Source organism: Bos taurus, chromosome 16 (assembly GCF_002263795.3).
Source record: "Bos taurus isolate L1 Dominette 01449 registration number 42190680 breed Hereford chromosome 16, ARS-UCD2.0, whole genome shotgun sequence".
NCBI classification, from domain to species: Eukaryota; Metazoa; Chordata; class Mammalia; order Artiodactyla; family Bovidae; genus Bos; species Bos taurus.
In genome coordinates, this window is record NC_037343.1 from 63,688,556 (window position 1) to 63,706,880 (window position 18,325).

The following is an 18,325-nucleotide window of genomic DNA, read 5'->3' on the forward strand; positions in this document are numbered from 1 at the left end:
TTTGAATCCAGGACAGCTGTGAAGAGCAGAAGGTGAGGGAAAGCAGTAGGTGAGGGAGAAAGCATTAATGAGGCGTATTCAGAGAAATGAGGCGACTCCATATCTTAATGATTTTATGAGATGAGAACTTCTATTTGCTCCATGTGCTCAGCACTTTGTATCCCTGTCCTCATGGGCCCTGGTTTGTCCTGGACTTGGAAAGCACAGAGGTTGGGAAAAACTCTGGCCCTGGTTCTGGAAAAGGAGCCACTAGGCCCTTTATCACCAGTGCTGAGAGCTTTATTACAGGCCAGATATTTCTGGTGGAGAAGGAAATGGCAACCCACTCCAGTGTTCTTGCCTGGAGAATCCCAGGGTCGGGGAAGCCTGGTGGGCTTCCGTCTATGGGGTCGCACAGAGTCAGACACGACTGAAGCGACTTAGCAGCAGTAGCAGCAGCAGACCTTTCTGGGCGTTAGGGGCAGCCTCTTCGCAGGGCCCCCCCTTGCCTACCTGTAGCCAAGGTGCTCCCAGAGTCTGCCCCTGCCCAGCCCCACCTCCCCCCACGGTGCATATGAGATGCCAGAACCTCCCCTGTCTTTCCTGCTCTAGGGTGTCCCTGCCCAACCCCCTGTGGCCTGCCTGCCCCCACCCCCACCCTATGCTCACATATTACAGGGTGAGGCCACCCACAGAGCCATTTAATCATCCCCAGAGCAAGGCCACACCACAGGCGCAGGCAACCGGAAGGCAAAACAAGACCCGCAGCTGCGCTGTGATGTCAGCAGACGGGGCAGATGGGCGTTCAAATAAAATTTAGAATTACCAGGCAAATATGCCCTCAGCCTGCCAGCTGCTCACTGGCCCCAGGCTTACAGGATTCACAGATCTGTGCTTGTTTAAGTAATGGCAGAGCCATAAAACCCCTCCCCAGAGGGCCCCCAGGCACACAGATCCTGTTCTCTGGAGAAAGGCCACAGACCTGCCCTCACTCAGACCTCTCTCTTCTAACGGAATTTGCTGAAGGCCATGAGGGGAAAGAGTATGGGTCCCAGCTGGGATACCTATCTAGTGTTGAAGCCCTGCAGATAGAGGGTCAGGAATACCATCTCCTGCAAGAGAACAGCCCGGGGTGAACTTGGGTCATCAGAGAACATTCGGGTGTTAGTGTCTACCATCCAAGTGCCCGGGCATCAGGAGCTGCCTGCCAAGAAGTATCAGATGTGGCTCTTGCCCTTGGAAAGCTTACGTTCTGGATAAAAAGAAAATGAACAACAGATGAAACGTTAAAGAAATGGCTTAGCTCTTAGGAGTGGTTTGTCTCTTGGAAGGTGGCGCACAGACACAGGAGGTGGTGACAGGCCAGGGCAAAGGGCACGGGACCGGAGTCTACAGTCTCGTCCTGCCAAGCCTTCAGAGCCCCACGCCTCTCTCTGTAAAACAGGATGATGGTGCCTGCTTCCCAGGGCTGCCTGGAGGGTCACGTCCGGTTTGTAAGGTTTATAACCAGGGCTTCGTGAAGAGCAGCAATTCCTACATCAAGAATGGAGGACCCCCATCGAGTTCTTTGCTCAAACCCAAAGATGACAAGATGCTTTACTTCCTCACCTCTGTTTCTTTCCTCTCTCCTTCTTGATTTGTGGTGATCTGTACACATGGCATTTCCTTCTACAGCTTCAGAGAATACGTCTCCGCTCTTTGACCCCGCTCCACCCTCCTCACACACAAGTACAGACACCCCAAAGGTGGTTGGTTGGCTCTGCTCTGGGATCTGCATGTGTTCCAGCAGGAGAGCAGGGGTGGGAGTCTGATGCTCCCCCACCCCCTCACCACCCCCCCCACCCCGATCTCTCTGACTATGGGCTCCCAGCCTGTCTGGCTCTGGGACAGACACCTCCTCTGGGACACGGGTGTGGGAGCAAGGGCAGGTGCTACTGAGACAAAAAGGCTGGCAGACGGGACAGCTGCCAGCATCCAGGGGGGCCCTGTGTGGGACCTTAGGTGGAGCTGCGAGGGCACGTGACTAGCGTACCTCCTCCCAAAGCTAATGGCCCGGGCAGGCGGCGCTGAACGCACCCTTTATTCTAGAGGCCAGCCCGCTTCGTTCCTGCTCAAAAGAGGATTTAACCCAGCCTTAGTGAGCAGGTGGCCAACAGCTGCTCCCTGGACAGAGCAAGAGTGTCTCGGCCGCTGTAGAGGGGCCCAGATGCTGCCCCTCTGCGTGAGAATGTTCCCTCCCGGCAGAGACAAGTACTCTGCAGAGCTGCCTGCCCAGGGCCATCTGCCAGGGAAAGGGGTGAGGGTCCCAGACTCCCCTGGCCGCCCGCAAGCCCTAGGTCCCTGCTTCTCCAGTGAGTTCCCTGCATCTTAGCAACCGCCCCACCCGAGTCAGGAAAGGAAAGCTGCTTGCCCTCTGGTCTGGGTTCAGACTTCACCCAGGCCAGGCCCCAGTGGGGGCTGGTGTTTCTCATGGGTAATTGCCCCTTATTCTTCTCCCACGGAGTCAGCTCCCTTCCTCCCCAGGATGCAGGGAGAAGAAGCTGGCCCCAACCCAGCGTGCTCCTGTCCCAGGATTTCTGTGATGGGAACGTGATTGTGAAGCCTGCGGTCCTAGAAGACTGCTTACCAGCTCCTCATCCCTTCTTTGCTATTTCCTGGGAGTTGCTGCCAATCTAGACCCCGTGGACTTGTAGATTTACATCATCTGTGCTATTGGTTACATCTGCCTGGAAAACTCTGCCGAATTCATTTTAAAAATACACGGTTGAAATGATTTCCCTTAATACCCCAGCAAACCTCCACATGGCTATTTTGTAGTCGAGGCAGGCTCCACTTTAATCTACTCCAGAGCCACTTACATTCTCTGCACCTGGAATGAGAATATCCACATCAGTTATGTTTCCTGTGTTTCAGCAAAGGCTACAAGTCAAAACTATAATTTTGGTCCCGGGATGAACTAGAAGGTACTGGAGGTGCTTGATCTGTGAAATTGGTTTTGAAAGACACAGGGATTTTTTAATTCTGCCAATTCAAAGTCCGGTTAGTTTGTTGCTTTTTCAGTGCCCTTTGAAGAGCCTGTGTGACAAGTGAGTGATGCCAGTTACAGTTCATCATGGCATTCATGGTCCTAGTACCTTGGCCAGGGCAGAGCGCCCTCCTCAATGAAAGGCATCATGTCTTATTTCTAGCTAACCGAGGTCCTGCATTCCTGCAAGAGTAACTTACACTCAACCCACCCCATAGATTTTCCACTGCCACCAGCTTCATGACAGGTTCTGACCCTCAGAAAACCTAAAAAAAATAGACTGAGAGCCAGGATGCCTGCCACCCCAGGGCTGGATCACTAATACTTATACCTGCCATTTTTTGAGTCCCAACCCATATCAGCTCCTGCCTCAGGTGCTTTGCACATATCACCTCTAATTCTTTAATTTTTTTTGCCACACCCCAAGGCATGCAGAACTTCCCTGACCAGGGATTGAACCCACGCCCTCTGCAGTGGAAGCGTAGAGTCCTAACCACTGGATCACCAGGAAGTTCCACCTGTAATCCTTGCAGCCACTGTACCTGGAAATATAGGCATTACTACACACACCTTTTTGCTAATAAGAAAACAGAGAGGCTAAGTTTCCCAGAGTCAAATACACGGAGTAAGCAACAGTGTCAGGATTCAGTCTCAGGCCAGCACATCCAAATCCCTTATTTTCTCCCATGCTGTGGCTTGATAACTCTCTGTCCCTTTTGGTGCCAGCCTGCCTGGTCTCAGTGCTTGAGAAGATGAGCTGTTTCTTCCTCCTTGGAAGGGCATGTCTGGAGCCTGCACCATCAGGATCTGCTTACCTTATGGCAGATGTAGGAAATGGAGCCAAAGCTTGTCTGGAAGTTGTGGGCAGGGCTGTGACTCAGCCTTCCCTGGAAGAGTGGTGGGCTGGGGTGAGACCGGCCACAGTGAAGTTGTACTAGTGGAGAGAGAGTATAAAGGGCAGGCCATCAGCAAAACAAACCTGCATAACTGCACCTGAATGCACCACCAGGGAAACTGGCTATTTCAAATCCTAAAAGATGATGCTGTTAAAGTGCTGCATTCAATATGCCAGCAAATTTGGAAAATGCAGCGGTGGCCACAGGACTTGAAAACGTCAGTTTTTATTCCAATCCCAAAGAAAGGCAATGCCAAAGAAAGCTCAAACTACTGCACAATTGCACTCACACACTAGCAAAGTAATGCTCAAAATTCTCCAAGCCAGGCTTCAGCAATACGTGAACTGTGAACTTCCAGATGTTCAAGCTCGTTTTAGAAAAGGCAGAGGAATCAGAGATCAAATTGCCAACATCTGTTGGATCATCGAAAAAGCAAGAGAGTTCCAGAAAAGCATCTATTTCTGCTTTATTGACTATGCCAAAGCCTTTGACTGTGTGGATCACAATAAACTGTGGAAAATTCTGAAAGAGATGGGAATACCAGACCACCTGACCTGCCTCTTGAGAAACCTGTATGCAGGTCAGGAAGCAACAGTTAGAACTGGACATGGAACAACAGACTGGTTCCAAACAGGAAAAGGAGTATGTCAAGGCTGTATGTTGTCACCCTCCTTATTTAACTTATATGCAGAGTACATTATGAGAAACACTGGGCTGGATGAAGCACAAGCTGGAATCAAGATTGCCAAGAGAAATATCAATAACCTCAGATATGCAGATGACACCACCCTTATGGCAGAAAGCAAAGAAGAACTGAAGAGTCTCTTGATGAAAGTGAAAGAGGAGAGTGAAAAAATTGGCTTAAAACTCAACATTCAGAAAATTCAGATCATGGCATCTGGTCCCATCACTTCATGGGAAATAGATGGGGAAACAGTGGAAACAGTGACAGACTTTATTTTGGGGGGCTCCAAAATGACTGCAGATGGTGACTGCAGCCATGAAATTAAAAGACGCTTACTCCTTAGAAGAAAAGCTATGACCAACCTAGACAGCATATTAAAAAGCAGAGACATTACTTTGCCAACAAAGGTCCATCTAGTCAAGGCTATGGTTTTCCAGCAGTCATGTATGGATGTGGGAGTTGGACTATAAAGAAGGCTGAGCACCGAAAAATAGATGCTTTTAAACTGTGGTATTGGAGAAGACTCTTGAGAGTCCCTTGGACTACAAGGAGATCCAACCAGTCCATCCTAAAGGAAATCAGTCCTGAATACTCATTGGAAGGACTGACGCTGAAGCTGAAGCTCCAATACTTTGGCCACCTGATGGGAAGAACTGATTGATTAGAAAAGATCCTGATACTGGCAAAGATTGAAGGTAGGAGGAGAAGGGGAGGTCAGAGGATGAGAGGGTTGGCATCATTGACTCGATGGATAAGAGTTTGAGCTAGGTCCAGGAGCTGGTGATGGACAGGGAGGCCTGGTGTGCTACAGTCCATGGGGTCACAAAGAGGCAGACACGACTGAGTGACTGAACTGAATGAACTCCCTCCCCCACTACTGCATCTGCTCAATTCCCCACCCCCACGCCCCCCATCCCCACGTTCCCCTCTGGTCCACTAGCATAGCAGGGGTTCTGGATTTTAGGGTTCTAAATCCCCATTCTGCCATCTGCAAGTTGTGTGACCTTGGATGTGTGGCTTAAACTCTCTGTTTCCTTATCTCTAAATGAGGATAACAACAGAATACACTCTCTATCTGTATGGGATTAATTATACCCCCCCAACCAAAATTCACATGTGACTACATTTTGAGATAGGTACTTAGAGGAGTGAGTAAGTTAAAATCAGGCTGTTAGAGTGGGCCCTCCTCCAATCTGACTAGTGTCCTTATAAGAAGTAGGGACACCAAGGGCCTAGACACAGAGAAATGGCCACGTGAGGACGCAGAGCAAAGGTGCCCCTTGCAAGCCAGGGAAAAAGGCCTTGGAAGATGTTAACCATGACTGCACCTTGATCTTGGACTTCCAGATGCCAGGACCATGAGGAAATTGATTTCTGTTGTTTAGAGATTCCCCAGCCTGTAGTATTTTGTTATTGCAGCCCTAGTAAACCAATTACTCCTGCCTGGAAAATCCCATGGATGGAGGAGCCTGGTAGGCTGCAGTCCATGGGGTCCCTAAGAGTCGGACAGGACTGAGCGACTTCACTTTCACTTTTCACTTTCATGCATTGGAGAAGGAAATGGCAACCCACTCCAGTGTTCTTGCCTGGAGAATCCCAAGGACAGGGGAGCCTGGTGGGCTGCCATCTCTGGGGTCGCACAGAGTCAGACACGACTGAAGCGACTTAGCAGCAGCAGCAGCAGCAGTAAACCAATACACTACCTCATAGAGCTATTGTGGTGATTCAACTAGATGAAGCATCTAAATTGCTCTTCAAAGTTCTTGGCTCCTAGGTGTTTTCTATTAGTACTTTCACAGTGACTATGCAGCCACTTACTTCCTTTACTATCCATTTGTTAAGTCCTTTGGTATCTAAGATCTATCTTCTAGGCCTTGGGAAGGGTTAAGTTCAAGCTCTTTGATGGCCCAAGTTGTGGGTTTCTTGCTCCGTCTCCAAACAGTCTGGATGCCTAACCTGTAAGCGCCCACCTTAAAGGAAATCAACCCTGATTGTTCACTGGAAGAATTGATGCTGAAGCTGAAGCTCTACTTTGGCCATCTGATGTGAAGAACTGACTCATTGGAAAAGACCCCGATGCAGGGAAAGATTGAGTGCAGGAGGAGAAGGGGACGACAGAGGATGAGATGGATAGATAGCATCACCGACTCAGTGAACATGAGTCTGAGCAAACTCTGAAAGATAGTGAAGGACAGGGAAGCCTGGTGTGCTGCAGTCCATGGGGTTGCAAAGTGTTGGGCTCGACTTAGAGACTGAACAACAACCGGTAAGAGGTGCTCAGAAAACACTTACAGGCACAATATTCTTTCAATAAATATTTAAGGACTAGAGCAGGGGACAAGGCTGATATAGTCCCTACCCTCAGGGAGTCTATGATTTAGCAGGGAGGGAAGAGACATTGACAGCTTCCCAGAGGGCGCAGTGGTAAGGAATCCACCTGTCAATGCAGGAGACACGAGAGACATGGGTTTGATCCCTGGGTTGGGAAGACTCCCAAGAGTAGGAAATGGCAACCCACTCCAGTATTTTACCTGGGAAATCCCATGGACAGAGGAGCCGGTGAGCTACAGTTCATGGAGTTGCAAAGAAGTCAGACACTGCTGAGTGACTGAGCATACTCACAAGAGCCACTGAATTCGTATCATTTGGTTTGAATGGCTTCATTTTTCAATCAAGAAGTGGGTGCTGGCTAGGACCTTGGTGACCCCAGTGTGAGAGAAGATGACAGCACATACTGTGTGCCTACTATGTGCCCGGCATCATAATAAATACTCTTCTGTGTTAACTTACATGATATTCACAGCAGCCCCGAGTAGTTGGCTCTGTTATGTACATTTTACAGATGAGAAAACAGAGCTATAACTTTCCTAGGCTCAACTTCTAAGAGTTAGAGCTGGGATTCAAACTCAGAATCTGCATCAGAGCCCCAAATATGAGAAAGAGTGTATGATGACACCCTGATCAAAGAAAGCTCTGCCAGGCTTGTGACTTTGTTTCACCCCCGGCAGCCGCGGGGTCATGGTGGTCCCCATGACTCATTCCCTCTCTGTTGTAGAATGAGTCATAGATGGGGAGGCAGCGTCCGTGATGGATCTCCACCCTTCCCCGCCAGCCTTCAGGGGGGCTGTGTCCCACAGCCTCTGGGCAGGGGACCAGGACAGACCCCAACCAAGAAATATATCTGTGGCAGGGTGTTATCTCAAGGACCTCTGCTCCGTCTCCCTCTGACTGTGGCTGTCACCTTGTTGATGTAGACAATTGGACCAGAAGGGCTTTGTTTTTTCCGCCCCACACTTACTGTGTGTTAATGAGATGCCCGGCATAGAGTTAAGTATTTCCCATCTGTAAGAGACTTCTTTCAAGATCTAGGAGATAGATCTGAGATCCAAAGGGTTGCAGATCAAGCAAACACTGCAGGGAGGCAGTCTCGAACCAGTGGCAGGCACTCAAAACCTGTCTCCAAGGGAAAACGGTCAGGGCTAGAGAGAATCTGTGAAGGTTTTTGGAGAGAGCTGTGGGTGTACTCTAAGTACTACCCCACGCACATGGGGCTGAATGCCCGTCTCTCTCGCCTGGCCCCCAAGAACAGTGGTTCCCTTGGAGAGCCTGAGACGTGGCTCCTAATGTTTGGGGTCCTGACTCCCGCATGGAAAATAGAAAACGTGAGCAGGGGCGGGCTGGAGGCTTTGGCTGCAGAGCATAGGCAGAGCAACTGCTGCTTTGTAATTCTAGGGCCACATAAGGGCCCGGTGCTTCCAATGAGCCAGGTGTGGGTCTCTGCAAGAAAGAGACTGCCGTGGGGTCATCCTAGGGGCTGTCCAAGAGGAGGTCCTGGAGGGACAAATGGACTGCAGCAGAGAGACGCCGGGGTACCTCCCAGGAAGGCGCAAGCCACTACCCTAGCTGGGAGAGCTGCAGTGGGGAGGAATCCCCCAGAGACAGGGTCCCCCATGAGCCCGGGAAGGACCCACCCGAGTCTTCCAGGTTCCAAGAGACAGGGGCTTGTCCCAGGACACATGTGTGCCAGGTATAAGCCCCATGCTCCTTCACCTCGCCTCCTACCCTGCTCTTCTCCCACCTGGGGGTAGGAGGGTTGGAAAACCCAGCCGGCAACTGGGGTAGGAAAGCTGGCAAGGCAGGAGGAAGAAAGCTGCCAGCAGGGCAAAGTGGCAAGAGAGGAGTCAATCCCACCCGCTCCCTAGGGGCAGCGTTCCCATCTACAGCAGCCGGGCTGTCAGCTCTTGTGGCCAGTCCACAAAACTGGGATGGGGGGTGCGGGCGGACTGTTTCCAGGCAGAAGGCTTCTTTATTTAACCCAAAGCAATCACCTGTGAAGAAACATCAGCTTTCCTTTAAAGACAGACCACCTCTGGTGCATTTTAATTATTTTGGACGATTAACATTTCGTGTATCTCTGTCTCATCACCACCCCTGAAAAATGAGCTTTTTCGAGCAGGTTCTCCAGCTCATTCTCCTGTGGGTCCCCTACATGGGACCCATCACCAGAAACTCTGGAAGATTCGATGACTCACCCAGGCCTTTCAGGGGCACAGCGATTGTATAAAGTGAGATACAGGCATAAGAAAGATCAACCCACTCCATTCTCAGATAGCTCCAGCTGAACAAATATACAAGCCATGCCTCACTCTTTTCTCTCCCTGCGTTTTCAAGCAGTAGGTGGTACTAATAAAAATACCACCTCGTGTTTGCACAGCACTTTACAGTTTCAAAGCCACTCTTGCAGCCTGAAGTCGCTCTCCACCCACCCCCACTCATCCCAAGTCCTTCCCATCCCGTTTTCACCCACACCACTGCTTTTCCTCATGGCTGGCACCGTGCCAGCCTCTGCCAGGGAGAGGCCGCATGCCCCCTCCCGGGGTGTCCATGTGTTACGGGAAGCATTGCCTCACAAAAGAGTCAGCCGGCCAGAAATGTGGGCAGAGAGTGAAGGGCAGCGTGTTCAGGTTTGGTTTATTATGTTCTCACAGCCTTGTTTATAGTAGAGGTGAATGACATTATTCCACTTTGCACAGTAATGAAACAATTCAATGAGGATGAGCTGCTACAGATGCGCTTGCGCCCCGTGACTCGGCAGCTAACGCTGCCTCGCCCGGAGGGCACACAAGCCCAGCCACCGGTTCTGTCTTTGGAAGAGGGGAGGGAGCCAAGGGGCAGAAGGGAGGAAGAAGCAGGAAGGGGACCAGTGTATCGACAGGACCCGGCCCCCACAGCTGGGACGGCCAGTGGCCTCATCCTGCCGACTTGGACCACGGCATCGCATGATTCGGCGAGGTCGCAGGGACAGGAAGACATCTCCGCGCTTGGCTTCTTCCTTCTCAGTCTCATGCCAAGTGGCACAGGCTCCCCGTGCCAGGGGGTGACTTCGCCACCTCTTTTGCTTTCAAAACGGAGGATGCAGATTTAAAGAGGGCTAATGCTTGGCAGATTGCAAGAGAGCCTCAGATGGAAAATCACTAATTCCTCTGCCTGGCTGGGAAGTGGGCACAGACAGGGGTCAGGAGAGGTCTGGGTGCTCTCGATGATGGGAGACATCCTGCCTCTGAACTCACCACTCACCACCTCTCCTTTCCGGTTTATGGAGAAGCAGATGCCACAGGAGCAGCTTGTCTTCATCCCACCCGCAGCCCCGCTGCTCAACCACAGTGAGTTCACGCCTTGCCCTCACACCTGGATACCCGGCCGTGCTGGGGACACGTGCCCAGGGCCTGCACCCAGCGGCTGGGCCTGCAGGTTGGGCGGAGAGCCATTCACAGCTTTGGTTAATCCAGAGCAGCAAGTTCTGCAGAGAGCACCAGAGAGTAAAATCAACTAGGAGCTTCCCAGCTGCCCACCCGGCTTGAGACCAACAAGGGAATGGTGAGGGCGCAGAGCAACAACCCAAACCCCACGGCGGCCTTGGCAGAGAAAGCCTCAAAGAGCTTGCACTTCTGAGGGTGTGACACCCTCCACTGAGAAATCTGAAGCTGTCATGCTACCACTATTATTACTGCTATGCACTCCTCACCCGCTACCTAAGACCAGCTCCCATGTTTCATGGTCTTGGGCACAGAGGCACAGCCTAACATGAAATGAGCAAGCACATGAGTGCATGAACACAAACAAAAAACAGAGAAGCAGCCCACGAGGCAAGCTTGGAGGAAGCCCTGTGAACAAGAGCCGGGAGCCATAGAAAACCCCAAGGACCCCTTCAGCCCCCACCATTGGCATACCCCATGCATGCAGCTGGGACAGAAATATTTTTATCTCAAAAGAGCAAGTCAGAGAGGGCACAGAGACAGCCACCCTAGGAGTCAGATTCAGGGCTGGCAGGTTCCTGGTTATTGTGCTTGTTTGTGGCTGGGTGTGCTCTAGCCCTCTGAGACCAGCTGGAGACCACCACCCCTCCCTCCCCATTCCTCGGGTCCAGCTTCCCAACCTCATCTGCACATTGAATTCACCTTTGGAGCTTTAAAAACTACTGATGTTTGAGTTCCAACCCCAAGCTGTCTGGGGTGGGATCTGGACATTTGGGTTTTTTCAACTTTCCGGGTGGTTCCACTGAACAGCCAAGGGGGAGAGCTTCTGTCTTAGACCACTGTCTTAGACCATCTTTTTTCAAAGTATGGTTCACAAGCCACTACGTACCTGGGAACTTATTAAAAATGCAGATTTTTGAGTTCCACCCCAGATCTATCAGATCAGCATCTCTGGGTGTGGAAGCTGGGAATTAGCAATTGTAACAGGCTTTCTGGGTAACCCCTGCACATCCTCAGGTTTCATAATAGATGCTGCTCGGGGATCCTTCCTCACCCCAGAGGTGCCCAGAGCTCTGAAGGGTTGTCATTGATGATGTTGTATTTGGTTTAGCGAGGGCGACAGGAAATCTCACACCAGCCCCCAAATCGGTTACGACTCATGTGGGGCTGAAAGGCCACTCAGGGAGGAGAGCAGCCCTAAACGTCACAGCTCTGCCCGGCCCACTGCACGGCTTGCGCCCGGAAGGCAGGCCACAGCACAAGCCCGGCACAAGGCGCCAAGGAAGACGGCAAATGGGAGAAGTGGCCCCTGGGGATGCCCCCCTAAGGAGGCAGAGGAGGGCTTGTGAAGAGGGCAGGGGAGCGGGCGGGACAGGGTGATGGGGAAGGTCAAGGATGAGGTATGCTCGGATATTGCTCTAGATGTTGTAAACATTTCTCTTTGTTTCGTCACAGACCAGAATCTGGGTTGGCATGACCAAAGTGCCTGAAAGAAGCATCAGAGCAGAGAGCCCTGTGCCACTTGTGGGAAGCAGAACATAAAGGGTGTGAGGAAAGCTCCACCCATGGGAAGATCATCTCTGTGGTGTACTAGTCTAGTGCTCTTAATTGTCTCTCTCTCTCTCTCTCACACACACACACTCTCTCTCTCTCCATGGGAGTACCATAAACATAGCTATCACGTTCCTCTACATACAAACACAAACCCACCCACCCTTCACTTAGTGGCAAATTTCGGGATACCCAAGCTGGGTCCGTCACACCTCCCCATCGTGGGAGGAAGTCACCAGGCTCCATGACATCACCATCTGCTGCCTTCCTTCCACCAGTAGTTTGGGAAGAACCCTAGGCTCCCCGGTACAACAGTCTTGTTCAGACTTTTCTCCTGGGGACAGTGGAAGTGGTAAAAAGGCCCCTCTTAGAACGTTTCATGTTTCTGTAACTCAGTGCTGTTCCAATTTACATGCCCTTCATGTTCGACAGTAGAGTTGGCAGCAGATGCACGTTTTGTATGTAAACAACGTTGGAAATACCCTGTTTGAGAATTTGATCATTAAATTAATTCTGGCAGCGTAAGCTAAGGATGGTTTTTCACCAATGAGGACGGGGGAATACTACCCGATCTAACTAGGAACACCCACATAAGGCTGCAGAGTTCTTGAACATGAAATTCCACAGGTCTCTTCAGGAGTCCTGTGTTCTCTCTCTCCTTGATGGTTTATACAGACACATCAACTCTCATTCACAAATGCTCATAGATACACAGCAGGGCAGCGGACCCTAACAGCCAGTGGGACTCAAGAGCCTTCTTGGCCTGTTGTAGCTGTAGCCGAGGAAGGAAGAGATTCATGAAGCTGCTGGACGAGAATGCAAACGTGGAATACCCTCACATTTAAAGAGGCCCATCCTTCCCCCAGGACGAGACAGCTTCCACCAAGGCCTCAGTCACCTGTGCTGCAGAACCCACACCTGTGTGGCTTCATTTAGTCCAGCTGAAAGCTTTGGAACTCTGCACTGAATCCAAATCCATCGGCTGTCAATCACCCCGAGTGACCTCCAGCCCGTTCTCTCTGATTCAGTCTACCAAGAGACCAGCACCTCCCAGGCTCCTCTTCCACTTTCTGGTCTCTCTGCTGAGGCTCCATCTCCCTGGCACCACAGTCTTGGGCCAAAGTCAGCTTCTTCCTGGGCAGCCAGAAAAAGGTTTCCTGCATCTCACTCACCATCCAAGGAAGAGTTTCCTGATGTACTTCCAAGAGCAGCACCAGGGTACCATGAAGTCACCTTGAAGGAAGGTTCTCCATAAACCAGATGTTCACAGTCATCTTCTCAGCTTCACTTTCGCTTCCATTTTCAATCCCAAAACATCAAGAAGGAAGCGGCTGATCAGCCAAGATGGCCCTCATGAGAGGGACCTTTCTAAGAAAGCATACTCCCAGGAAGCAAGCTGGAAAGAGAGTGACAGCCTAAGTTCCCATTCTCCCCCATCAGAATTACATGACCTGCATGGAGTGGGGAAGAGGGAGAGACAGGGAAAGTATTAGGCACATGAGAGCTGTCCATGCTAGGGGAATTCACCTCCCTTTACCAAGCCGTCCATCATTCTACGGGGTCAGTGATGTGTGATGCCACAGGGAGGTGAGGACAGAGTGTACATTAAGCAACAGAGAGGTTATATGGTGCCCCGCTGCCCAAAAGTCTACTGGTGCTACATTCCCTGCTCATTCAACTTCTGGAAAACTTCTTGGTAGAACTGAGGAAGACTTGCAAGCTGTCTATTTCTCAATAGCAGCTCTATATCAGAAGTGATGAAGGACGTCTCCCAAGATCCTTCCTGGATTTGCAAGTGTATAGGAGTCTTGTGAATTTCCTAGGTTGGGATGGGCAGTGATCACGGCCTTTCATACTGGTCCTATGGAAATGGAAGAAATAGCCAACTTCATGGAGTTTGTCCCTTTCCTCAGAGGCCACCTGTCAGTGACAGTGCGGAAAACCCCAGATAACACTGAGGTCTCAGCACCCAGGACTGGCCATTACATTATGACAGCAAATCACAAATGTGATCCTGAGTCTTCCAGCCCTTCTTCACAGGGGTCTAGGAGAAGTTCAAAGAGTCAGGAATCCTAAATGAGGAGCGTGTGGAAGTGGTGGAAATTGCCTTTGCATTATTTACAGATTAGCCCAGCACAGCAAATCTCCCTTCTTGGTGGAGATGACCCAAGGCCTTATGAAGAGCAAGTTGCCAACCCAAAGAAGGGTGACAAAGTACTACCACTAACCAAGACACAAACACGGGTAAAGGGGGCAGGACAGAGTCCGAGCTCCGGCGGCTGATCAGACTTTGGGATGGCTCTTCATCCGTTCCTCACTCCTGGCCTTCCAACCTAATCGCCACTGCTTTTGAACACCTATGACACGTCACATTAGAATATGGTCTTGGCAGCAAGGGGAAGGGGAAGCCAGTGATCTCCAAGAGTCCCCATCTGAGTTCTAACTGAGCCGCCTCTGGCTTTGGGACAGCAAATCTAAGTACATTTTGGACCTCAGGAACCGGGGGTAAGAGTCTTTCTCCATGAGACTGTGTACTTTGCCCTGGGCTTGGTCAAAACAAGTCAGGGATGGCTCTTGCATGTTCTTCCTCGTGGCTTCTCGGGTCTGGAAGTCTATGTTTACCTGGAGACACAAGCAGAGAACATCATCACAGGCCCTCAAGGGCCAAGGCACCTGGCAGTTGGTCCTACTTAATAATTATTCATGACAGCATCTTAAATACATTAAGCTTATTCATACTTTTCAAACTGCTTTCATGAAAGTCATCCCTTTTGATCCCAGGAAGAGTCCTGTAAGGTCTAAAGACCAGATATGCTTCATTCCAATTTATAAAGATACTGAAGAAATGAGTTATCAAAAAGCTGGTCTATGGAGTAGGACATGGCAGCCCACTCCAGTATTCTTGCCTGGAAAATTCCACTGGCAGAGGAGCCTGGTGGGATAACTACAGTCCATGGGGTCATAAAGAGTCACACACAACTGAGTGACTGAACACTCTTCTTTCCCACTCACTCCCCCATTTTTATTCCCTGTTGCTATTAAAATTTAGTGCGTAATCTTAAAAAAAGAAAAAAAGCTGGTCTAACGTACTATGGAAAGTTAGTAACAGTCAAGGTAAAAAAGCCCAAATTACTCAACCCTCAATCCAGAGGTCTTCCCAATGTCAGGCCAAGAGTTAAACCAGAGACTAGCATTAATGTGGGTTCCCTAAAGTAAACTTGACCGTTTGTCCTTTCTCAGCTAAGGAAACAAACGCCCTGGGGAGAAAGACTATGTTAAGAATGTACATCTCTCATCCAACCAACATTTATAAGAAGCCTGCTGTATCCTGGCCATTGGCCAAAGACCTCCTGAGTCCCAAGTCAAAGCATAATTGAAGAGTTCTACATACATAACGCGTCTAAATTCATAGAGAGCAAATATTTTTCTTCTATAACACCCTCCCAGGTAAAACCCTGTTTTATAACTCAGAATAGCAGTACATAGAAATTCATATTACCATTATAAGTAATTATAATAAATGAAATACCATAAAATAATATAAGTGAATGTAATCACTCATTAATAAGCAATGGCAAATATTGGCTAGGTGTTGGACCCCTAATACTCACAGTAGTCTTGAAAGGGAGGTGATATTATACCCTTTTACACTGGGGAAAATGTGATTCAGAGAAACATGGTAAGTTGACCAAGATCACACAGCAAGTAAGTGGTGGAGCTAATGTTGCAACAAGATTCCAAAGTACATGCTCATTCCATTAAGCCATGCTGCCTTCCTTTAGGAAAACTAACATGGATTTATTGGCATCTATCTTGCAGAATCCCTATAGAAACACAGTTCCTGCTGGCACATATTGAACTGACAGACAGCTAAAATACTCCTAATAGAGCTCCTTTTTATAGAATCCCTGGGCTCCGCACCTTAAAAGTGATCCCTTTTTTCATCAAGAGCCATCAGAGCAGTGAGGCTCAGTACAGAAGAAAGTCCCCGTCAAACCTGGCTCAAACCCCTTCAAAGAGAGAGGGTTATGGATGGAGGTCTGACAAGACCCCACCGCCAACGCACCTCCCGCGGAGCCTGCACATCCACAAACTCCTCAAAGATTCTATGGGCCTTGGAGACCAGTTTGGCGGTTGACCTGGTCTTCTTGAACTCCTCACAGGCCAACCAGAACTCCAGGTTCTCTTCACTGAACTCCGTCTTCAGGAAGGCGCGGAAGGCAGCCACTCCATCTGTGGATGTGGAGGGGTGTGGAAAGGAAGAGAAATAGGGAGAGGCTTCAGTTCAAGAACTGCAGAAGAAAGAAAGAAAGGTGGTCAGAATGCAAGAGTGGCCCTAGCTAGGCCACTGTCCAGCCCCCATTGATCCTCCTCCACATCCTCTTGAAGATTCTCTTCTCTTAAACACACAGGCACCTCAGAGGTGGGCCGTGCTCCTCATTAGAGGATCAGCCCTCAGTGGTCACTGCCTGTCCCGTAAGGCAGAGTTAGCTATCCCCTGGGTCTACTGGTGAGCCTGTGTTTCTAATGAGGCCAAAGTAATATATGGAATTCGTTCTCACCCAATCCAAGTCAACCAACCTGAAAAAAACAATCTGTCACAAGACAAATTGGGTGGGTCAGGGTGTGTGAATGTCTCAGGGCAAATCCTCTACTAATATCAGAAAAATGTCTGAAAGTAAACACCCCACTGCCATGAAGTCAGAAAAACCATCCTATTATATGGAAGGGGTGCTCAGCCTCTTTTTACAAACTTTTGAGGTCCCATACCTTAATGATTAATTACATGGATCCTTTATTTTTAAAAAGCTTGCCTATCAAATGATATGTTTTAATTAAGATCAATTATAACTTTTCTACCAAATGATTTAATGATTAACATATCCTTTCATTTTTCTTAATTAATGTCACGCATATTGCCAAATGGAGCTTCTGATCAGAATAAGATGGGTAGGGTTATCACACAGATTTGGAAAAAGAAACATTAGCCTATGCATTGGGCTGATGTTTTCATCTTAAAAGAGTTTTTATAAAGTATCCTAACCCTTAACACACACTCCTTAAATCAAATAAGACCTATCACTTTCTACCAACTGTCCCCAGAGAAAGGGCAGATTCAACTGAAAACAAAGGAGAGACTGCATTTCGTAAAAAATGATTCTGGCTAGAATGTGTCATTTCTTTTCTAAAATTTACTAGAAGGACAATATGTTAACAAGTTTTTATTCACTCTTTTTTTTCAGTTTTTAGTTGTTTTTTCAATTGGATTTTTTTTATTATATAGTATTATATATAGTATATAGTATTATAATTTCTTTATTATAGTTGGCTTTACAATGCTGTGTTCGTTTCTGCTGTTCAGCAAAATGAATCAGCCGCACATATACATATATCCCCTCTTCCTTGGATTTTCTTCCCATTTAGGTCACCACAGAGCACTGAGTACAAGTTTCAGTGGTCTACAGTCTGTTCTCATTAGTCATCTATCTTATACATGTTGTTGTTTAGTCACTAAATTGTGTCAAACTCTATGACCCCACAGACTGTAGCCACTAGGATCCTCTGTCCATGTGATTTCCCAGATTCAAGATTACTGGAGTGGGTTGCCCCTGCCTTCTCCAGGGGATCTTTCTAACTCAGGGATCAAACCCACATCTCCTACTCTCCTGCACTGGCAGGCAGATTCTTTATCCCTGAGCCACCAGAGAAGTCCAATTTTATACATAGTAGTATATATATATACACATACCACTTGAAATCTCCCAGTTCATTTCACACCCACTTCCCCCACTGGTACCCGTGGACTCCCCTGAGCAGCCTAGGTCCACGCACATGTACCAGGACTGGCCACTGCCCAGCTTCATTCCATGGACCGGCGGCACCACCCACGTGGGTGACATTTTAAATGTTTGTTTTAATTTCCTGAAACATTTTTATTTCTAATTAAAACGTCTATTTCAAAATAGACATCTTATTGCCCGCATTAGAACCGTAGTTATAAAAACCCAAACTTTTAATTTTAAGAGCCAGGAACTTGGGAGAGAAAAGGGTTTCGATGAAACTCTCAAACCTAAACCTTAAATCACAAAGAAATCTAAGTTTGGGGGCCTGAGCTTAAAGTGTTAAACAAAGGTAGGGTTGGCCATGACGTTTATCACCCTAGCCAGGACATTTCTGAGAGTGAAGGGGACCACTTCTGTTAATTACACAGGAAGAACGGGCATACACCATGACCACCATAGCCAAAAACCAGGACACACGGTCACCTTAACAGTAAGACAAGGAGACTGGAGAAAGTAGGACATGATATAAGGTTGTTTTGCATCAGGCAGGATGGAAATAAAACTGTTGCTGTGCCAGGCAGGAGGAAAGTAACTCACAGTTTAGATCCATATAAGAGGCCGCTCAGGGCTCCACGCACCCTTATACCTGC

General features: G+C 48.9%; 1 protein-coding gene across 4 annotated transcripts in view; it reads right to left on the bottom strand.

The window, feature by feature from the left end:
• Positions 1–9,539: 9,539 nt before the first annotated feature.
• RGS8 (regulator of G protein signaling 8) overlaps positions 9,540–18,325 on the bottom strand; it is a 96,827-nt gene continuing 88,041 nt past the window's right edge. For all 4 annotated transcript variants that reach the window (XM_059875820.1, XM_059875821.1, XM_010813531.4 and 1 more), the window contains 2 exons: positions 15,959–16,125; positions 9,540–14,514 (listed from right to left, as the gene is read on the bottom strand). In XM_059875820.1, coding sequence (XP_059731803.1) covers positions 14,332–14,514; positions 15,959–16,125 — 350 coding nt within the window. In that variant the 3' untranslated portion in view covers positions 9,540–14,331. The remainder of the gene's footprint in view (positions 14,515–15,958; positions 16,126–18,325) is intronic.